Below are 20386 nucleotides of genomic sequence, written 5' to 3'. Positions count from 1 at the left end.
AGGCTGGCTTGTACAATCCAAGGCTGAGGCACCACAGGCCAATTACATTGATCTCATCGATAAACCTAATTGCATTATCTCTCACCAGTTGACAAATCTTTTTTGCACCAAACTCAAAGCTAGTCAGAGTGTTTCAGATGATGACTGCCATTTCTTTAATGTGCATCCTCCAAGCCAAGTAATTTCAGTCCTTATGAATATTCCCATGGGTGCTGTCATCTTTGAAGGCTTAGAAAGTTCCAGTGATACTGTCAAGTTCATAATTTCATCAGGTGAGGGAAATGTCATTGAACAGACCGAGTGTATGAAAATATTTCATTACCTCTTTCAGTAAAACTAAACTGCAGATTAAATGATAAAGCAGATTGTTTTCAGAGGATGGCATACAATGGAAACTGAAAAAAATGAGAGTTTCCGGTCCTCACAAAGTTGCTCGCTATATTGAATTCTTGCTATTACCGTTTGTGATTTGATAATCACTTCTCAACCAATGCTAATGATTTTGCAGCATATAAAGCACCAAATGTGGCTACTTCACATCATAAGTATTAGGATATCAACCAGGGAACTAGTAATGATAATTTATCAAACATGCTATGACTTGACAGGATATCTGTAGCCAATCATTGCGATAATTTTATAATATGTGTAAACATTTTTGGTGATATCCCACGCAGCTAAAGTTGTTCTCAGGATCATAAACAAAAGGATAGAGAGTAGGGCAAATGATTACTTAGGGGATGATCAGTTTGGGTTTAGGAAGGGGAGAGGTACGCGTGATGCCATTGCAGTAATGAGATTATTAATCGAGAGGAATATAGAACACAACCAGGATGTATTTGCCTGCTTCGTAGATTTCGAAAAGGTGTTTTATAGAGTGAATTGGGAAAAACTAAAGAGTGTGTTGCAGAAAATAGGAATAGATTGGAGGGAAAGGAGGCTAATTCGCAACCTGTACATGTCTCAGACTGCTCAGGTGCGGGTGGGAAACGGGGAGTCAGGATGGGCAGTGTTAGGAAGGGGTGTAAGGCAGGGTTGCCCATTATTACCGTTGCTGTTCAACCTGTATGCAGAGGAAATGATCAAAGAGGCATGGGAAGAACTGGAGGTAGGAATGAAAGTGGGCGGGGAATTCGTTAAATCAGTTAGGTTTGCTGATGGCCAAGCTTTAGTTTGTCAGTCAGCCAAGGGGCTGCAAGCATTGCTGAGTGAATTGGAAATTCAGTGCGACAGGTATGGGATGAGAATCAATATTAACAAAACAAAGGTTATGCGATTTTCTAGAAAGAAAAAGGCCAAGCTTAACATTAAAATAGGAGGGCAAAAACTAGAGCAGGTAGAACAGTTTACGTATCTCGGTAGTGTTTTGGACCAACACGGTCAAAGTAGTAGGTACGTAAGGAGAAAAATTGCGCTAGGCAAAGAGGCTTTCACAAGGAGGAGGGAGTTGATGACAGGGACTTTGAGTAAGGATGTTAAGAAAAGAATCTTAAAAACATTGATATGGAGCGTAGCTATGTACGGTGCGGAAACGTGGTCATTGAAGCGGGAGGATAGACGTAGATTGGAGGCTTTTGAAATGTGGGTGTGGAGAAGAATGGAGAAGGTGAAATGGACAGAGAAGAAAACAAATGAGGAAGTACTTGGTATGGTGGGCGAAGAGAGGGGTTTGTTGGGAGCAATCCTATGGAGGCAGGAAAAGTGGATGAAGGGGGTGTTGACCGGCAGTGGGATGTTGAAGACTGTGATAGAGGGTAGAATGTTGGGCAAAAGAGGAAAGGGAAGGAACAGGATAGGGATGTTGGACGGGATGAAGGGAGGAAGAAAGTACTCAGAGATGAAGAGGGACCTGATATAGAGTAGGATGATGGATTTTGTGTTTTGTTAGGAGTAATAAAATATTTGTTTGGTAGTTGTGTCCATCCAAAAACCTACCTTAACCGGTAGATTACCTAAAAAAAAAAACATTTTTGGGAGTAATGCTACTTTGATATTTAGTCAAGACTGGTGAACCCTGTCGTCTGCAAAACTATTGCTTTCTCCCCACAGTCATTCCTTGTTCTTCAATCAAACCTCACTCCTATCTCTCCCTTTGTGCACCATCACATTATAATCTCCCAAAACTTATGCATACTTTCTCATAGGGACACCCATCATTATTTCTTCTAACTGATTGTATTCCATGTTGACGTCTTCCTCCCAGTGATTGCTTGGTGGCATGTAGACCTAATCAATGACCAAGTTTGTTGGTTCACCTGTTACTTCTACTAATAATACGTGCATATCAGTTGCTTGCTTTATGCTTACTACTCTTCCGCCTACCATTTTATTCAAGGGGATCGAGGTGGTGTGGTGGCTATCATACTGGCTTCCCACCCAGAGGGCCTGGGTTCAAATCCCGGCGGTGTTGAATATTTTTCAGAGGTATCTCGATCCCTACTCGAGGTGCTTTGTGGAGGGCACTTTGAGTGAGTTCGCCGTCCGTCGAATGGGAAGTTAAACTGCGGACCCCTTGGCGCCTTTTGTTTAGAGTAGGCTAATGCCAACGCCGGGTTTCTCTCCACCCTTCATCCTTTCCTGTCCATCCCCTAAGGCGCAAATGACCTCAGCTGTCGGTCGCCTCTCCTAAATACTACTACTACCCATTTTATTCAATGTAATGGCAACCTCTCGTTGGCTCTCGTCCTCCCCACTGTATATTACTCTATAACTATCTCTCCAGTAATCCCTGCTATCTATATTTCCTCTCTCGTTCTCTAGCTTTATATTTTCTAATTTCCCTTCCTAAACACCACTCTGACATTCCAAGTTCCAATTCTAAAAGGTTTGATTCAATTCTATGTCCTCTCTGCTACTGCTCTTGATTCCTCTTTGTAAGGAAGCTAAGATTCTGCTTTGCAGCATAATGATTTGTGAAAATTTTATCCATTTTATATTTGATCAGAACTGAAAAGTTTTCCAACTAATTATTCTTAAATAGTGCAGCTAGTAGAGGATATATTGGGGAGAAGGCACTCACTGAATCATTAAACTGTTTCCACTGTGAACTTCCGCCTTTTCCACCTGAAGAAGGAAACGTGAGAGTGATGGGGGAGTGTGTGCGGATTGTTAATGGGATGTGTGCATACTCACAGGTACCTACTTCCATTTTGGCCGTGAAATTGGGGAGCAGGGATTATGGGATGGATGAGAGGAACAGTCATCAAAAACTAAGGCATGGGGAGCAGAATGCACAGGAATAGGGATAGGATTGTGTAGTCTCGGATGAAAACCTGTGATTATTTATAGGAAGGGAGAGGTTGAAGTTGTATCTTAAAGATGCTGAAAGCTAATCCTAGTAGTATAACATGTAAAGAAATTAACAAGTGTAAATTATTGCTTACTGAATTTCACCCTTAGCTCTTGATTGTATTCTGCTTTGGTGTGAACTTATTTTTCATTTGAAATGAGCAAAAGTTACTTGTTCAACTTGTAAACCCACAGACCGCTTTTAAAAAACCTGCCAATCATGCTGATAAGCATTGAAATGAAGAGAAATATCTTAACCACTCCAAAAATGTCCAAAGTGATAGCTTTGCATGTAAAAAAAAAGCATTTATTTTACTATCTTTTGGGACAAAATGTTTTGAGAAAATTCATAGAAATCATTTCATCGACATCAAAAAGCTCTGATAAGTAGAGAATCGCAGTGTCAGTTCAGCTGAAGCCTAGCAACCGAAATATCGAGTCACAGCCATTTCCATCAATACCCACTGCTTACCAATTTGCTGTCTATCCATTAGAAACTCTATTAGCTGTCGTTCTATAATGGCATAACTGGCAGTTTTTTTGCTCAAGACTCTTATGGCCTAATTGGTACTGAAATGTGTAACTATATTCCTCCTCTAATTCCTTGCCCAATATTCTGTAACATCATACATTAGCCCTGGAGCACTATTTCATTTTTATTTTGTGCCTTTGATTGAATTTAATTTTTCACTTCCATAAAAGCCCTTTTTGTGCGTTTGTTCAATTTAGAAACCATGCATTATTGTGGAAGTGAAAGATCACACAGTGAATTCAAAACTCTTGCCACTAAAAAATGTGTACACATGAAAGAAACACAAAGTACTAGTGGAAGGGTTTCAGAGAGTGCTAGCTCTAGTGCCTTATGATCTTGAATGGGGAGCAAACAAACTAACCCCCCTCCCCCTCCCCATGATCTGTGCAAAACAAGGGAGGGAGGTGAGGGCAGGGGGTCAACTTGACTCCACTGAGGAGGGAAGGCCAAAGGATGAGGGACTCCTGCAAAACTTTGATGACGATATCAAAAAGAGGAAAAGGTATGGTGCACGGCTGCAAGTGGTATTTAAAAGTGCAAGGTTTGTTTAAAAAGTATCAGTGAAAATTTTTTCCTGATGTGTACTTGAAGTGTTAAATTCAGACCATTGAATTAGTGTGCACATGATCACAGATCATAGTGACATAGATGAAATGACAGTGCACACTATTATCACTTGAATATTTGGCAATGGGAAAGATCTGCACTAAACTCGTCCTCCTGAAGGACTTGACGGATGACCAAGAGCAGAGTTTGAGAGTGTCTATTTGTGAAGAAATTTTTCAACGGCATCACGACAATTCCCCAACCCCCTTACAGTCCCAACTCGGCACCAGCTGACTATTTCCTATACCTAAAAGTGAAATCCACCGTCCATTAAAGGACATCACCACGATGGGATCCTAAGTGTTGTCAAAGAAGCTTGCACTTGTACCCTTAAGAGTATCCTTATCCAGAATCCGCCTACCAGGGATCCTTCGAGTTGTGGAAAAGCCACTGGAAAAAGTGTGTCTATGCTCTCAAGGGATGTACTTTGAAGGATTTTGAAGCAATATCTGAAATAAATCTTATTTTTCCCAAAACTTTTCCTGATGCTTGTTGTACAAACCATTTATGTAGCGTAAAAACTATTCTCCTTGACCTTAATGTTGGAAATTTATACACAGATGTAAAACAATAACTGCCATTTTGATTGCATGCATAAGTGAATAGATTGATAAATGTTGATTTAGTGGAATTCAAGATGATGGCCCTTGAGGTTTTCACGAACTAACGTGTGATTTTCTCATCTGAGTAACCTTGGAATAGTCATCAGGGCATAGTGAGACCAGTGTGACCCTGCAATGCTGCCAATTCTGTCTCTCTTTCTCTCCATCTGTCTGTGTAACTAAATCTATTGAGGACAAAGTATTGATGTGATCCATTTGCATATGCTGATACACTTCCTGATAGATTCATGATAGACCCTTGGACCTATGTATTTGTGATAGATGTTTTTTATTGCCTTTTCGTGGGTGATGCACCTGCAGGTGCCTGACATACAACATCTTTTATCAGACTATTAACCTAGTCACTTTATTGAATGCCATCATCTCAATTGGGAACCCAGACTCAAATTTAAGTAGAAGTTTTTGATTGAAAGGGATTAAGGGATTTTTGATTGAAAATCCCATAAGTAATAATAAGTATGTGTATTTCTTTGTGTGAAACAAGAACGAGTAGGTACTACTAACTGCATATTTTTTTATTCCAGAATAAGAAAGAGACTGATTTGTGGCTTGGGGTTACTGCCCTGGGGCTGAATATTTATGAGAAGGAGAATAAGTTGACACCAAAAACATCTTTCGCATGGTCTGAAATAAGAAATATAAGCTATGATGATAAGAAGTTTATCATTAAACCTGTGGACAAGGCATCTCCTAGTTTTGTTTTCTTTTCCAAGAAGGTCAGGATGAATAAACATGTAAGTGCACAATATTTTAGAGTTTAATGTTTTATCTTGTAAGATGTCACCTTCTAGTTTATGATGTGGGTGAAGTCTTCGTGGGTATTCCACTCGGTGAGTTGTTAAGCTTCTGAGGTCTTGATACCCTCAGAATAATGATGGGATCTGTCGCAATGCACGTAGGCAATTGAATATTTCGCCTGGTGGAATACCCATCGGGTGGACATCTCAGTGAATACAAACTTCCCATTGCTTCTTCTGTGCATTTCCTCATATGCTTCAAGATATGGTGGCAGTCTGGGAGATGCACTGCATTTGTCTAATTAATGTCTTCTGTATAAGCGATCCCTGCTTTTTGAGATTAAGGAACATGACTTGATTACCATTGGCCATTAGGATCGAGGTCTTCAACATTTTGCCCAAGACTAAATCAGGCACATTACTTAAAGAAATTCTGTAATCATTCTGATTCAGTATAATGCAAATGGAAAAAATTTATGCTGACCTCAAATTCTCAATTTTCATTATACAATGGAATCCTGATAGCATTAGAGTCTCAGCATTTAGAGTAATGACCATAATGTAGTATTATATTGCCCTGTGATTTGCCCATAAAAAGTATCGGCAATAATGAGGCATATATAGTGCGAAATCTATAAAATGAACTACTCACCAGTTGAACCACTCTGTGTTTTGAGAAATTGAGTATCTTAATAAAATTGGAAATCATAAAATTGAATCTATATTTTACAATCAAGTGGATATTATTTACACCATCTCCGTTGGCCATTTGTAATTTGCAGATGTTCCTACATTCTTTTTTGTAGCTCTTTATGTTTTTTATCCTTGTACACGGCCACCAGAGGAGGGAAGAAGAGTAAGGCAGGGTTGTACATTACCACCCGAGCTGTTCAGGGTATATGTGAAAGAAATGATTGAAGAGTCCTATGACCTATCACGATTAGGGAATAATTGCCCCTGCCGCAGGGGCAATTATCATTGCTCCTGCCAGCACAGCTCTAGTGTTTATCAGAACGCACTAGCTCTTCCGTCATATCAGTCCATACTAAGATCATTATGCTATATCCTTTTATATTCAACTTACATTAACTCATCAAGTCTGACAAATTTGCCCTTGTTGATATTGTTGAAGCAAGACTTGACCAATTTTCCTGACCAATATCTGGCACCCCATGGAATAATATTGTTTTTCTCAAATTTTCCTGACCAATATCTGGCACCCCATGGAATAATATTGTTTTTCTCATATAACAAGTGCCAATTGTATAGAAAGGAGAATGTATTTTGTATTTGAATTCCCCCATAAAAGGATTATCTCCTGCTTTGTGAGAGGAAAGACATACTAATTGCTTCTGGTGCACTTCTGCATGTATACCTTTGAGATATTTAACTTATTTGTTACCTCTATAATGGACCAATTAGGTGAACCCTGTGGTGTGGCTCCGCATGCTGCTATGGTGACATTCGTTTCTAGCTGTGTTAATTGTTTTCCCTGTTTTTCTTCCTTTTTATATTCATATCATAAGTCTTGATGTTCGAAGTTTACCGAGTTGACATTGGAGAATTTTTGTCCCATCAAAGTTAACCTAGAAGCCAAAGGTTTGCCCTGTAATTACTTTATTTGCTGGCTTATAGGATGCACATTTTCCCTCAAAGGATGGCTAAAATATGGGGTGTGTCTTATGTTCTGGTTGTCAAAATTAAGAGTTTAAATTTGTGTCTAAAACTTCTGGTTTGTATTAATGTACATTTTGAAGTATTCTGTTGCATTTTGTCTTTTTGCAAAAGTGTGGTTTTGAATTAACCTTTTCGTAATTTTTTTCTGTCCTATGAAGATCATAATGTGTGTCATATATTTTTGGTTTCACTTTGAAAGAGGGAGGAGCATTCAAATGAAATGAGTGCAGATCCACTGGCATCTAAAATTACCATTTCTCCAGTGTGTGCTTGCTCGTGTTATTGGACTTGGCGAAAGCTGATGAATTCACATATTCCATTTGGATGTAATGATATGGTGTAATGTTAACCTAAGCTCCCTTAGGGTATACAGTAGCAATAAATACACATTCTTCGTTACTGTATGAGTTCCTGTGAAGCACGTTTGAATAATATTTTGGAATAAATAAAATGCATTTCTATTCCTATGAGCTAGTATTGTATTAGATCAAGTTCAGTGATCATAAATTTTGAAGGTGGTTGAGGCTGATACTTAATGGAAATCCATTTGTGAAGCACAATTAAAGATTAAAAAATATATATATATGTATGTATATATATATATGTATATATATATATGTATATATATATATGTATATATATGTGTGTATATATATATATATATATATATATATATATATATATATATATATATATATCAGGGATGGGTGGGGTCGGGTGGGGAATGGCAGGGAGGGGGAGGGAGGAGGAAATGGGGGTGGGTGTGGAGGTGAGCAGAGAGAGGGCGACCAGGAGTGAGGGAGGGAGGGAAAGGGTTTGGTGGTCAGTCACTGTGATCGGGGGATGGGGCGGTTTAGAGGTCATGAGTGGCTCTCAGGTAGTAATGTGGAATGTCTACGAGGGGGGAGTGAAAAGGGAAGGGAAAAGGTGGGCGTTGGTGGTGGTTTCCTTTTTCCACACTGGTCAGGTCAGTGTGGCCAATTGTTTGTGTAAGTCCATCCATGTACATAATAAATTCTCCTGTGGAAACGCTCAGTCTTCGATTCTTTCTTTGTGCTTTACGGATATAAATTTATGAAATGGCTACAATCTGTTTGAAGCAGTTACAATAAATTTTGTGGTTTATTGTGAATTTATAGTAATTATTATGCTTATAATATTAAAACTAGCATTGATGGGAGATTCATTTGCCAGCAAAATCAGGTATTGCTGCAAACTAAATTTGAATTTTATTCTGAATTATTGAAAGCTTCATGTTCTCTATTAAAGGTTTTATTTCTTTTATATATATATATATATATATATATATATATATATATATATATATATATATATATATATATATATATGTATATATATATATATATATATATATATATATATTAATTCTGGGTTCCCTAAAAAAGTATGACAATGGATGTTTTTGATGTATTATGAATGTAAATGTAGTGATTAGTTACATTCAGTACTGACCTGTTATACCTCACCAAAACAATTCAAACTATCACATGTGTCCTCTGACATGCATATTGTGGCATTGTCAGTGCTGCCAGAATTGGTGTTTCACCAAACAATTGATCATGTTCTCTCTGCTATTACAGGCAATTCAATTCAAATCCAATATTTTTGGTCCGCAGGTAAATCTTTTCATTGTACAAGGGTAATTTGAAAAGTTCTCTGAATGGAATAGAAATAAACGATTAACTTCTTTTTTTTTCAATGCTGTCTCCTGTACACTAATGCTTTTGGTCCAGCATTGTTCCAATGTCTTGATCCCATCTCCAAGATTAAATTCCTTCAGGCTTACAAAATACCCATTTACTTCAGCTGTTAGTTCTTTGTTTGAAGAGATATCTGTCCACCGAGGACAATTTTGAACTTGGAAAAGAGATGAAAATCTGATGGAGCCAAATCAGGTGAAAAAGGCGGGTGTGACCACAATTCGTATCTTAATCTACATATTTTTGCCCTGGCAATGGATCTTGTGTGTGGGCCTTAATTGTCTTCTTAAAAGATGAATTTCTTCCTTGCCAAAGGAGGCCTTTTTTCGTTTATCTTTAGCTGTAGTTGGTCCAGGAGGTTAGCGTAGTATTGTTCAGTAATTTTTTGACCAATGAAAAGGTAATCTTTCAGCAGAATCCCTTTCACTAAAGAAAGAAAACTAAAGCCATCACCTTTCTGGTCGACCACATTGCCTTTGCTTTCTTTGGTGGTGATGAATCAACATGTTTCTGCTGCTTTAACTGCTGTTTTGTCTCTAGTGGTGGACCCAAGTTTCATCTGTGACCAAGAACTGGTGCAGAAAATCTTGTTTGCTATTCTTAAAATGGGTCAAAATTGTTTGAAAATTGCCATTCTAATACATTAGTGGTCCTGAGTCAAAAGTTGCTGCACCCATCTTGCGGATAAATTTCCCATGTCCAATTCCACTTTTAAAATGTGATGTACCCATTCAGATGACATTCCTACAGCTTCAGCGGTTTCTCGCACTTTCAGCCGGCAATCCTCCATGACTATTTTATACACTTCTGCAATCATTTCTGGGCCAATGGCACATTTTGGTTCACTACTACGTGAATCATCTATTGTAAGGTGTCCCAATCGAACTTGTTTGTCCACTTGGCAACAGTTGAATATGAAGGAGTGGAGTCACCCAGAGTGTTCTGAAAGTCGGCATGAATTTCATTTGCTTTCTTACCTTTCTTAATGAAGTATTTAATCACTCTTCCAATCTCAATTTTGTTCTATCTTTACAAATCACTGCACAGGAACAACAACAGAGAGGTATCCCCACCATTGGTCTCTTTCCAGAACATTGATGCGTTATGTGTTTACTCATAAAGGATTACCTATTACTACACAGGAAACTTGTTGCACTAGCGCTGACAATTGGTGGTGATTCTGAGAACCTTTCAAACTACCCTCTTAGATCTCTTGATGTAGTCCCTGTTGGTGTTAGCTCATGCTATGGTGGCATCATGATATATTCCCTTCTGCATGCATTCACCTCTTGAAGAACTTGCCCGTTATGGCTTCCAGGGATTGTAATTCACCTGTTGATCCACCAGGAATTTGAGCTACTTGTTTTTTAATATACGCTGCCCTTCATTAGCATTCATAATATGAGAACAGAGGTGATGAGAAGCTGGCAACCTTTGCAGGAGAGCCCACTGTCAATGCCATAATCCAATTGACATTAACACCATGCCATCGTCACCCATCCAGTCCTTAGGGTGAACATGGATGAATATTTCTGCTAGACTGCTGTCTTTTTGCATGATTCCAATTTTAAATGTAGGCACTTGTGATGATATGGAGCCATCAGCACAAAAAGTGGGCACTACTTTAAAAAAAGGATTTCTCATTAACAGATATTTCAATTTTCTCAAATTTAGGATATTTTATACTAACTGTGATCTTGAAGTGAATGTGAAACATTAATGGGACACTATCCATGTTTGTAGTCTGATTGAATTAAAGGTTATTTTCTGTTTTGAGTTTATTGGACGTGTGGGGAAAAAAAATTTTATTCTCATACTCAAGCATCTACTGTGCAACTTTCATTCATGGCCATGTGACTAGTCTTCGTGAATCTATAGTGCCACCCATTACGAGGGCGGTTCAATAAGTACCCTTGTTAGAAATGAAGAAACCATTTTTTCAAAAATATTTTTTTTTCGAACAAACTATAGTCCCCTTTTAGAAAGATACACTTCTCCCAACGTTCCGGCCATTTTTTTAACCCCTCCAAAAAATAAGATTTGTCGAACTCCAAAATACGCCTCTGTCTCGGCAATAACTTCCTCGTTTGAGCTAAATTTTTTTCCCGCGAGCCACTTCTTCATGTTAGGGAATAAGAAAAAGTTGCAGGGAGCCAGATCGGGTGAATACGGGGAGCCGGATCGGGTGAATGCGGCAGCAATTCATAACGTAGTTCATGCAGTTTGATGGCGACAACTCCGGATGAATGTGCTGGTGCATTATTGTGTTGAAACAGCAATCGCGGCACCGATCTGGCCAATAATTTTTTCATCACCAACTTATCATGTAAAATATTGATTGCCGCTCCAGGCGACGCACCCACGGCCTCTGCTACTTCGTGCACTTTCGTTCGTGGATCAGCGAGAATCATGGCGTGGAGTTATGAATGATTACCATGGTAACCACGTCTGCCGTGCATCCTGGTCGCTCCTCATCAAAAACAGATGTTCGCCCACGTTTAAATTCGTTGAACCAATATCTAACTGTGGTCATAGATGGCAAAGTGTCCCCATAAACAGCATCCAGCTTTGCTTTTATCTCCACGCATTTCTTCCCATCCAAAAACAAAAAGTGAATTACCGAACGATACTGCTCTTTTTCCATCTTAGCGAAAATCACAAAACACGTCTTACTTGAATGGCTGCCAAATCCAAACTAACCTTTGAATCAGTCTGAAATTTGTTTCACCGTCATTTGATAGATGGCAGCGCACAATGAAACATAAACTTCCCTCAGGAACGCCCTTTGTCGTCAAATACGGGTACTTATTGAACCGCCCCTGTAGTACCAGTGAAGCCATATCTTAACTCTTCTCAGTTTATCTCAAAAAAATTATATTTTTATCACCCCAATACCTTGGTTTCTCTGATCTCTAAATCCTCATCTTGTTTTCCTTTGCCATTCATCTATATTTCCGTTGGCTGAGCTATTATTTAATTTTCTTGATCATCATAGTTGCTCCTTCTGCTCCCTTCCGTCACTTATCACTTTTATACCCGGAGATGCCTCTTTCCATTTTGAAACGTCTTTCATCTGCACGCTTCGCACATTCCTTTGAAACTTGTATAATGTGTGATTTAGAGGCAGTTGTGTAGTAAACAGTGCCTTGTCCAATGGGTTGTAATATGGTGTTAGTTTCCCATCGCTGGAATAAATATCAAACCAATAGTAGAATGTTTGTGCCACAGGGATGTAAAGAGATTAAGACAGTAAAGTAACGGTGATCTTTCTCACCCACGGACTAATGTGAACACAGTCAAGTCCTTAACTTAACATGGAGAAATTGTCATCAAAATCTTCATATAAGTTATTAATCCGATAACTCAAAACATGTTTACACCTGTAATTATTCACTTTTTGAGCCAATGCAGCCAACTGTATCAATTTTACCACTGGAAAAGTAAAGGAAGCCATGAAAATGACATTTTTTGCATGGCTGTTCAAACAACTTTATACATATGTAGGGTGTTTACATTTAATTTTCACAAAATTGGAGAATAAAAACTGCTCGAGTTGATCACATAAAATTGAAAAAATCAAAATTTATTCTTTGTAAATGTCACTACTATGTAAAGTAGTGCATTATTTTGATTCTCTTCTATGTGATGCTTAGGGGTTAGGTGGAAGGAAGGACTTTGAGGTTAGGTGGAATAAATCTCAATCTCATCCTATTAAAACACATTATATAAATAATTGAAAAAAAATGAGAATTACCTGTACAGTCAAGTCATGTATTTATGTAGATTCTCCTGGTAACATTGGCGTATCATTAGTTTCTGTCAATGTATTTGCCATGTGACATTTTTATGATGGCTCTTTTTTTCTTAGTATAAATTAAAATGCAGCTCAAAATATGTAGGAAAGTATTGACAGTACAGGATCCCTTCTTTAAAACGTTCAAGAGTTTGGGTCCTCCGCACCTTAAAAGCTACCGCTGAAGGCCACTATTTACTATGAAAACATTCCACATTCTACTTAGTCTTGAGTCTGTTTTTTGGGTTTTCTTTCTAGGAAATTTCACCTCTCTTATTTTGGCCTTTCATTTGCATAAAAAATATGGTTTCTTGGTTTCCTTTTTATTAAGTAATTGCATATCAACCAAATCATTTGCTTTGACATTAACTTTTTAACGCCCTGCCCATTTCCACAAGGTGATCGGTTACAGTTTGCTTGCTCCTTCAGTCCCCTGACCTCCTCATGATGCCCTCTGTAATAATACAGCAACATAAGGACCTCTGTCTGCCATTATCTCCAAAGGACGAGTAGCACCATCTGCTCTGTGTAACTCCAACTGACTGATTTGCGGGAAGATCAAACGACAGTGCCATGTGCCTGGATCTGCGTGACTGCAGATCACTCGCATCCGCACACAGCAATGCATGCATCCAACTTCTGAGGATCTCCTGAGTTACACAGGTGTGCATAAGTTGTGTACTTTCTGGACTTGACTCAATATGACCTCCTCTCAATAAAACAAAAATTCCACCATAAATCAGCAGGTGTGCAAAAAAGGCTTATATTAAGCACCCCTGAAGTCTGATTTGAAGTGATGAAAGAATCAATGCTGGTAGCAACATGCGGGATAAAAAAATGGCAGATCCGGACGGAAGGGGGCTGTTGTCCTCCCCCTGCTCCTCGCTTGCTTACAGAGAGAGAAATATTTAGCGGGCCCGTGGGAATATGAAGAAGCCCAGTTTTTTAAAATTCCAATGTCATATCGAAGACCAATCCAATTCCATTATCCAGTTTCCGCACTGAATTCCTTCACTACCGCTCTGTCTGCCCTTCCTTAAAGGATTATTTCAAAGAAATCATAAATTACAGCAGGCATTAACAGTTGTGTGTGCTAGATATGGAGAGATGGAAATGTTGGCCATGGAATGCAAGAGGTGAGGGATCAGAAGTAGAAGAGGCACCATGTTCTCTTGGTGGAAAAATGTTGTGCCCATTCAAGTTAAATGCTTTACCTTGTGCCACTTGAACTATATGTGACTAAATAAGGCTCACGATTGCTCACCTCAAACATTTTCTTATCTATTTGAGGTATGGAAAGCCTTATATTAAGTTATGCATAGTTAGTAGTGTTACTTCATAAACAAACTGTTGGAGGTCTTATTTATTCCTCTTCCGGGAATTTTAATTCATTCAATGAAATATGCCATGTACAGTATTTAATCAATGAGAATTCTGAGCATCTGAGGAATTTTGAACAAAAATATCTCTATCAAAAAATCAATGATCAGTCCTTATGTTGAAATATGGGGCTAATGGGTCCACCTTGCACCAAGCCCAGGAACTGTTCAATAATGAGGTTATTTTTTCCTGAGTTCAAGTGAAAAATCTGTCAAGTTGGCAACACTCAGTGCGATTACCCCATCCACTTTGAAGGGAAGATGATGAGCGAGGGGAAAGAAATGCAGCACCCATTTGTGCATATTTTGTTTAGATATATCATGTGGATTTACATGTTATAAAGCACTCTTTAAAGAGGTTTATATCAGATAGACAAGCTGTATATATAAAATTTATTTTTATTTCTTTATTTATTTTTCACATTAAACTTAAAGCTGCACTTTGGCCTTTACATCGGACTTTGAACAAATATATTACAATATAAATAACAAACATCCATGCCCTATATGAATAAAGACCCACGTATGCGGAAATCCACCCGGCAACCTCTGGGTTGGTAGGCGAGGCAGACGTTAACCCCCACCACCACCGGGGCCGTAAAATATAACATATAGATAGATGGATAGCAAAAGACAAGCGTCAATTGATGGTGCAACAATAATAACTGTCATGGAGTTAAACATAAACAAAAGGGCTCATTTTGGAAAAGGCATTTTCTGTTATATCTACATAATTAAGGCACATGTCTTGCCTACATAATTCAATTATCGTGGGATGTGAAATTAAATTCATGAAAACTGACTGCCCAAAAATTCAGTTCTTTGTTTTGTCTATGCAATTAAGAGCTGTTTCTTCATTAAAAGCCCCCCACCACACGCCCTTGCGGCGGCTTGCAGGGTATTATGTAGATGTAAAAGAAATATTTTTTACTTGGTTGTACATAATTGCTCTTAGTTATATATCCATGTATCAATGTCCACAAATATAGATTCTGAAATAAACAAGGTTCAGGAATAGCATTCTATGGCCAGTCCATTGATTCTAGGAGTAGTTTTCATTTTGGGGTCAACAGTGCTAGTCATTTTGCTCAAGCCATTCCAGCCCTGTACACCACAATGCATGCGGGCTCACTCTAAGTGGACTGAGGTTTTTACCATGTTAGGAAAATCCACCCACCAAATGGGAAACAATACAGAAAAACTCATGGCAGCCCTGAATAATCAGGGATTGTTTGGATTAGGCGAAAATCAGGATTATCTGGGGTTTTGGCACATGTGATCCCATGGAACACTTTCTCCCTCGAATCTCATGCACGGTTGATTGACATCTAACGACTCCATATGATGCATTTGGGTCCAAAAGCATAAGATCCCATAATGATGTGAAATAAGTTTATTTAAATAAAATATATCACTGCTTTTTCTCCTAAAATTCTGTACTACCGAAATCCTAAGGACCTTCCAAAAAACACTAATGAGTGCTTTTAATTTATTTCAATTATTAAGACTAATTAATTGATTATTTTTTTATTAAAATAAAAGAGAGCTTAACTTTTGAAAAAAGTGACCCTTTTTCCTTTGTAATTTTCAGTTATAATGGTCGCAATACTCTCAAGCATGCTTAATGTTTACCACCTGCTGTCGAATTATTGCCCTTACAACTGGTTGTTGCTGCTCAGCTAGTAAAGACTATCAAAGCTAATGTTCTGTGGTGTTTCAACACAATTCAGTATGCAGTAATTAAGTTCCAATAGATTTTAGCGAGCCTTCTACTCATGAATGTTTTTAATTGAGCCTCTTACCTATGACTATTGAAAATAAGGTGTTTGTTTATGTGGGTCACTCAATAATTCTTTAGAAATTCCATGAGATGGCACTGGTAGTATCGGAAAATATATCCTTTCAGTGAGCCTCATCTCTCACTAGATTGCTGTTTATGTTTCAGCTATATCAATCCGTCATGTAGTTTCCTTTTCATAGTTGGCTATTGAAAATAGAGGTTTTTTACGGTATTTGTGATATGCTATTTTGATGGAAATGATTGACTGGGGATTTCCACTTGATGCTGGTCATAACAAAAAAAGCTCTTTAATATCTTCCTTTGGAGTTTCCAGAATATCAATTCGGTATTTCGTAACGTATGGGAAGAAATGATTGTGGAACCAGGACATTATGTTAACTCCTGTAAACTATGCATTTGCCCAAGTATTATTTAGGCAGAGAAGGGTGATTCATGGTCCTCTTCAGTGTTTGAGGTTTTCTATAGTGTTCGTCTATTATAGGCTGAGAATTACTCTAAATTATATTGTCATCGATGCTTGGCAATTTTCCATGAATGTTTCCACAGCTTCACTATCAGCACTCATGATGCACCATAATTGTAATAACATGCCTCCAATAACATAGCCAGTTACTAAATGCATTGAAGTTTACCTCATGAAAGTATTAGGAAAGTTTTTCACTGTTCTTGTATGTCAGTGTCATGCTTGATCATTAATGCACATACTTAAACTGCTGGTGACATGATTTCCTGAACCTGACTTCCCATTTTCTGGAAATAGAAATCAAATACTGGGTGTGGCAACGTATCTAACTTTTGTGAAAGTGTTTTGCATTTGAAAAAAGGAAGTTATGTCGCCACACCCTGTACAAGAGCAAATAGGTGGGCCTTAGTCTTCTTTCTCATATCAGATAGTGTGTTAAGTAATACCAATCTATCTTCAAAAAGAATCCTCTGCATCCAATTTCACAAGAAACTTCAATTAGTTGAATGTTTTTCTTTTACTACCACCCCTTTATGGTGCCATTGACAAAAGTTACTTTAGTGTTTCAACCATCATTATTAAATATTTAGGTGCAGGGAGATCCACAAAATCGTGTGGAAAGGATTAGCCTTCTATTTCAATCTGTGTTGCATCAGCAAAACGACCAGCATTTAGGTGAACATATGAATTATATTTCTTGTGGCATTGGTTATTCACGATTCCAGATGTACAGTTGGAATATTGTTTGAAATGTTGTAATTATTTTCTACCATATTCATAGAAACTTGTGAAATAAATGTATATTTTGGCAGAGTGCATCTTTGCTGCTTCTTGTGACCTCGTAACCAAGTCACGTGCAGTGCACGCTACCAGTATCAGTCCAGATTAGCAAGGGTTTATGTTAATCCAAGTTATGAACAATGAGTGGGAAATTTGGTTAAATCATATTTTATCTGGATTAACGTCCTACATGTTTGCAATGTGGCAAAAATAAAGTGTTAGTTCGTTATATGTAAATAATTATTTTTCATTAAATACTATTTTGGCTGCCATTTTTTTCAAGGTTGTGACGTTAGCACGAGAACAATTCTTGGAAAATTATTTGTGTGAACTGACGAAGTCATGCTTTTAGCACCCCGTGGAAATCGTTTTTCTAAAAATTGTTTCCAAGTTTCTATAGGAAAATTTAACTCCTTTCGTGGCCTAAAGGGTAACAAACTTGTTGTACTATTTGATTTTGCGTGTAGAATTATTCCTTGTACAATATGGCATTTGCAATATACATAATAAGCCACACCTTATGTTTAGCTGGATAAAACTTATTTTCACTTTGTGATTAGAGGTCCCTTCTCACTTTTATACTTACGTAGTTTGCGTGGTCTTCCCTAGATAGTTTCTTTCAGCTGAAAGGCCAACAGTTTTACTGTCTAAATTCCATTATTTTTTCTTTCAAAAGTAAACTTTAACAGTTCATTGTACCCAAACCATTCTGTTGACATGCTGAACTGCTGTTCAACATGCTTATTGTTGAGTGAAAGATATGAATTTGAATTTTGGCAGCTGTGTTTACTTTCTTATGATTGTTACGATGTTCTATTTGCATGCTACTCTGACAATGGCATTTCTATGTTAACTGTGGGCTGGCTACATCCAGATAAGTTTTGTGTGTTTCACAGCATGGCTTTCACTAATTGGTGGCTCCCTAAAACAAAGCAACTTCCTTTTATTCTTTTAAAAACTAGTTCCAAGCATTAATTTTAACAGTAATTTCAAATCTAGATTTCTTTTTCAAATAATTTATTCTTGTTTTTATTAATTTTCTGTGGAAATACAGATATTAGACTTGTGTATTGGAAATCATGACCTATTCATGAGGAGAAGAAAACCGGACAGCATGGAAGTGCAGCAAATGAAAGCTCAAGCCAAGGAGGAGAAGTCAAGGTCAGTTTCATGTATTTAATTTTCAAATGGGAGAATCAATGCACTCGTATGCAGCTAAATCATAGCATTTGGCGACCAAGTGCTCTATGACACAGTTTTGCAGGGAAAGTGGAAACATGAACTGAATCGCATTGAGTTGGGATTTCCAAGGATGATAGACCAACAAATTTGGGCCAATTCGTGATCTGGGAGATCATTGTGCCAATGTTGAGTGGTGTCCTAAGATAGTTTCATGATTTGTAAAAATCTGCAGATTGCATAAAAAGAGTAAAATCACCGTGACTGATGACTGCCTTAAAAAATCAAGGTTTATAATTCATTTTAAAAATAATCTTTCTTTATTTTTTCTTTGTTCCGTTGTTCCTTAAATTCCACAAAACATCCATTGTTAAATGTTCCTTTTGGAACTCAAAACGTGCCATTCGTTAATTGCTGTCATTTCTTTTCCTTTCTAAACAAATTTTTTAAATAAATGAAAATTAAAAACTTTTCTATTTCTCCATATGAATTGTACTCATGTATTTGAACCTAGGAAAAAACGCAAATATTTAAAATGAAAAATTTAACCTAAGTCTTTGTGTAAATGAAAAACAATAATTTTATTGACCAAATTTTTTATTAAAATCCATAGTTTTTTGTCAAAACTTCTCATAGGCACTATATGTACAAGTTTCAACAGTTTTAGATAGTTTAACTGAGCCTTAATAATGTGATTATGCTGGAGTGTAAGGCAAACATTTGTTTTTTGATGTGCAGATATGTAGCAAACAAATGTATGACTAGAAAATGAGAATTAATAATGCTAATTTAGTAAACCATTATGTTTTTGTTTCTTTAATTTTTTACGATTATCAGGTAATTATTTTGAAATTTACTTTGTTGTAAACAGCATTGTGGCACCATTGTGAAAGCTGTGTATCATGCCCATTATTGAGAGAGGGAAGGCTTCCATCTGTAGTTGTCATCAAACGAAATCATTGCTAGGAGGAATCAAAAGCAGCAGCAAAGGAAATGGACCGAACCTGTCGGAATAGGGACTTGTAATGTAAGGACTGTGTTGAGGATGGGGAAATTTGAAAATATACAGAGTGGTATAGATAGAGGAAATAGTATAGATATTTTAGGTTTATGCATGGTGAGATGGAAGGATGGCAGAGATTACTGGAGTTAAGTTATATAGTAACATACAGCGGTGGGGATGAGAGCCAAAGAGGGGCAGCAATAATATTGAATAAAGAGATAGGAAGAAGCATAGTAAACATAGAGCAAGCAAGTAATGGAACACTCTTAAGTAGAAGTAAAAGGAGAATGGACAAACTTCATCGTTGAAGTATACATGCTGCGAAACAATCATTGAGAGGAAGAATACAATAAGGTGTGTGATCAGTTAGAGGGTATAATCGAATGTGTTCCTGGGGAGAAACATTTGATAGTGATGGGGGATTGGAATGTGATAGTGGGTAAGGAAAGTGATTGTGGAAATTATGGTTAAGGAATTAGGAATTACTTAGTAGGAAAAAAGGAATACTAAATCATAAGTTAGTAATAATGAAGTCCAACGTTAGATTCAGGAGGCTAAAAATGAGAAGATGGTTAAGGAAATAAAATTTAGAACCAAAGCAGGGTGAAAAGAAAGGTGTATCAGTAGTCAGTAGAAAAACCCATGAATGAGTACGGGTACAGTTCAGTAAAGGGATTGGTGCAGTAGAAGAAAATGGGAAACACATTATGAAAGGGAAATTGGAAGGAGCAAACAAAACTTTAGGGAAAGGACAGGAAAACCATGGAGGCCCCATTGACGAGATGATTAGAAATGTAGACAAGA

General features: G+C 37.6%; 1 protein-coding gene across 1 annotated transcript in view; it reads left to right on the top strand.

The window, feature by feature from the left end:
- The window catches only part of Mer (ezrin/radixin/moesin family protein merlin), a 52693-nt gene that overhangs the window by 10923 nt on the left and 21384 nt on the right, over positions 1-20386 (top strand). Inside the window, exons 6-7 of the mRNA XM_071591757.1 lie at positions 5574-5783; positions 18455-18561. Coding sequence (XP_071447858.1) covers positions 5574-5783; positions 18455-18561 — 317 coding nt within the window. The remainder of the gene's footprint in view (positions 1-5573; positions 5784-18454; positions 18562-20386) is intronic.

This window comes from Hetaerina americana, unplaced genomic scaffold, assembly GCF_022747635.1.
Source record: "Hetaerina americana unplaced genomic scaffold, ioHetAmer1.1.p SCAF_5, whole genome shotgun sequence".
NCBI classification, from domain to species: Eukaryota; Metazoa; Arthropoda; class Insecta; order Odonata; family Calopterygidae; genus Hetaerina; species Hetaerina americana.
Note: the sequence above shows the minus strand (reverse complement) of the source record. Positions and strands in the feature narration are given on the sequence as shown.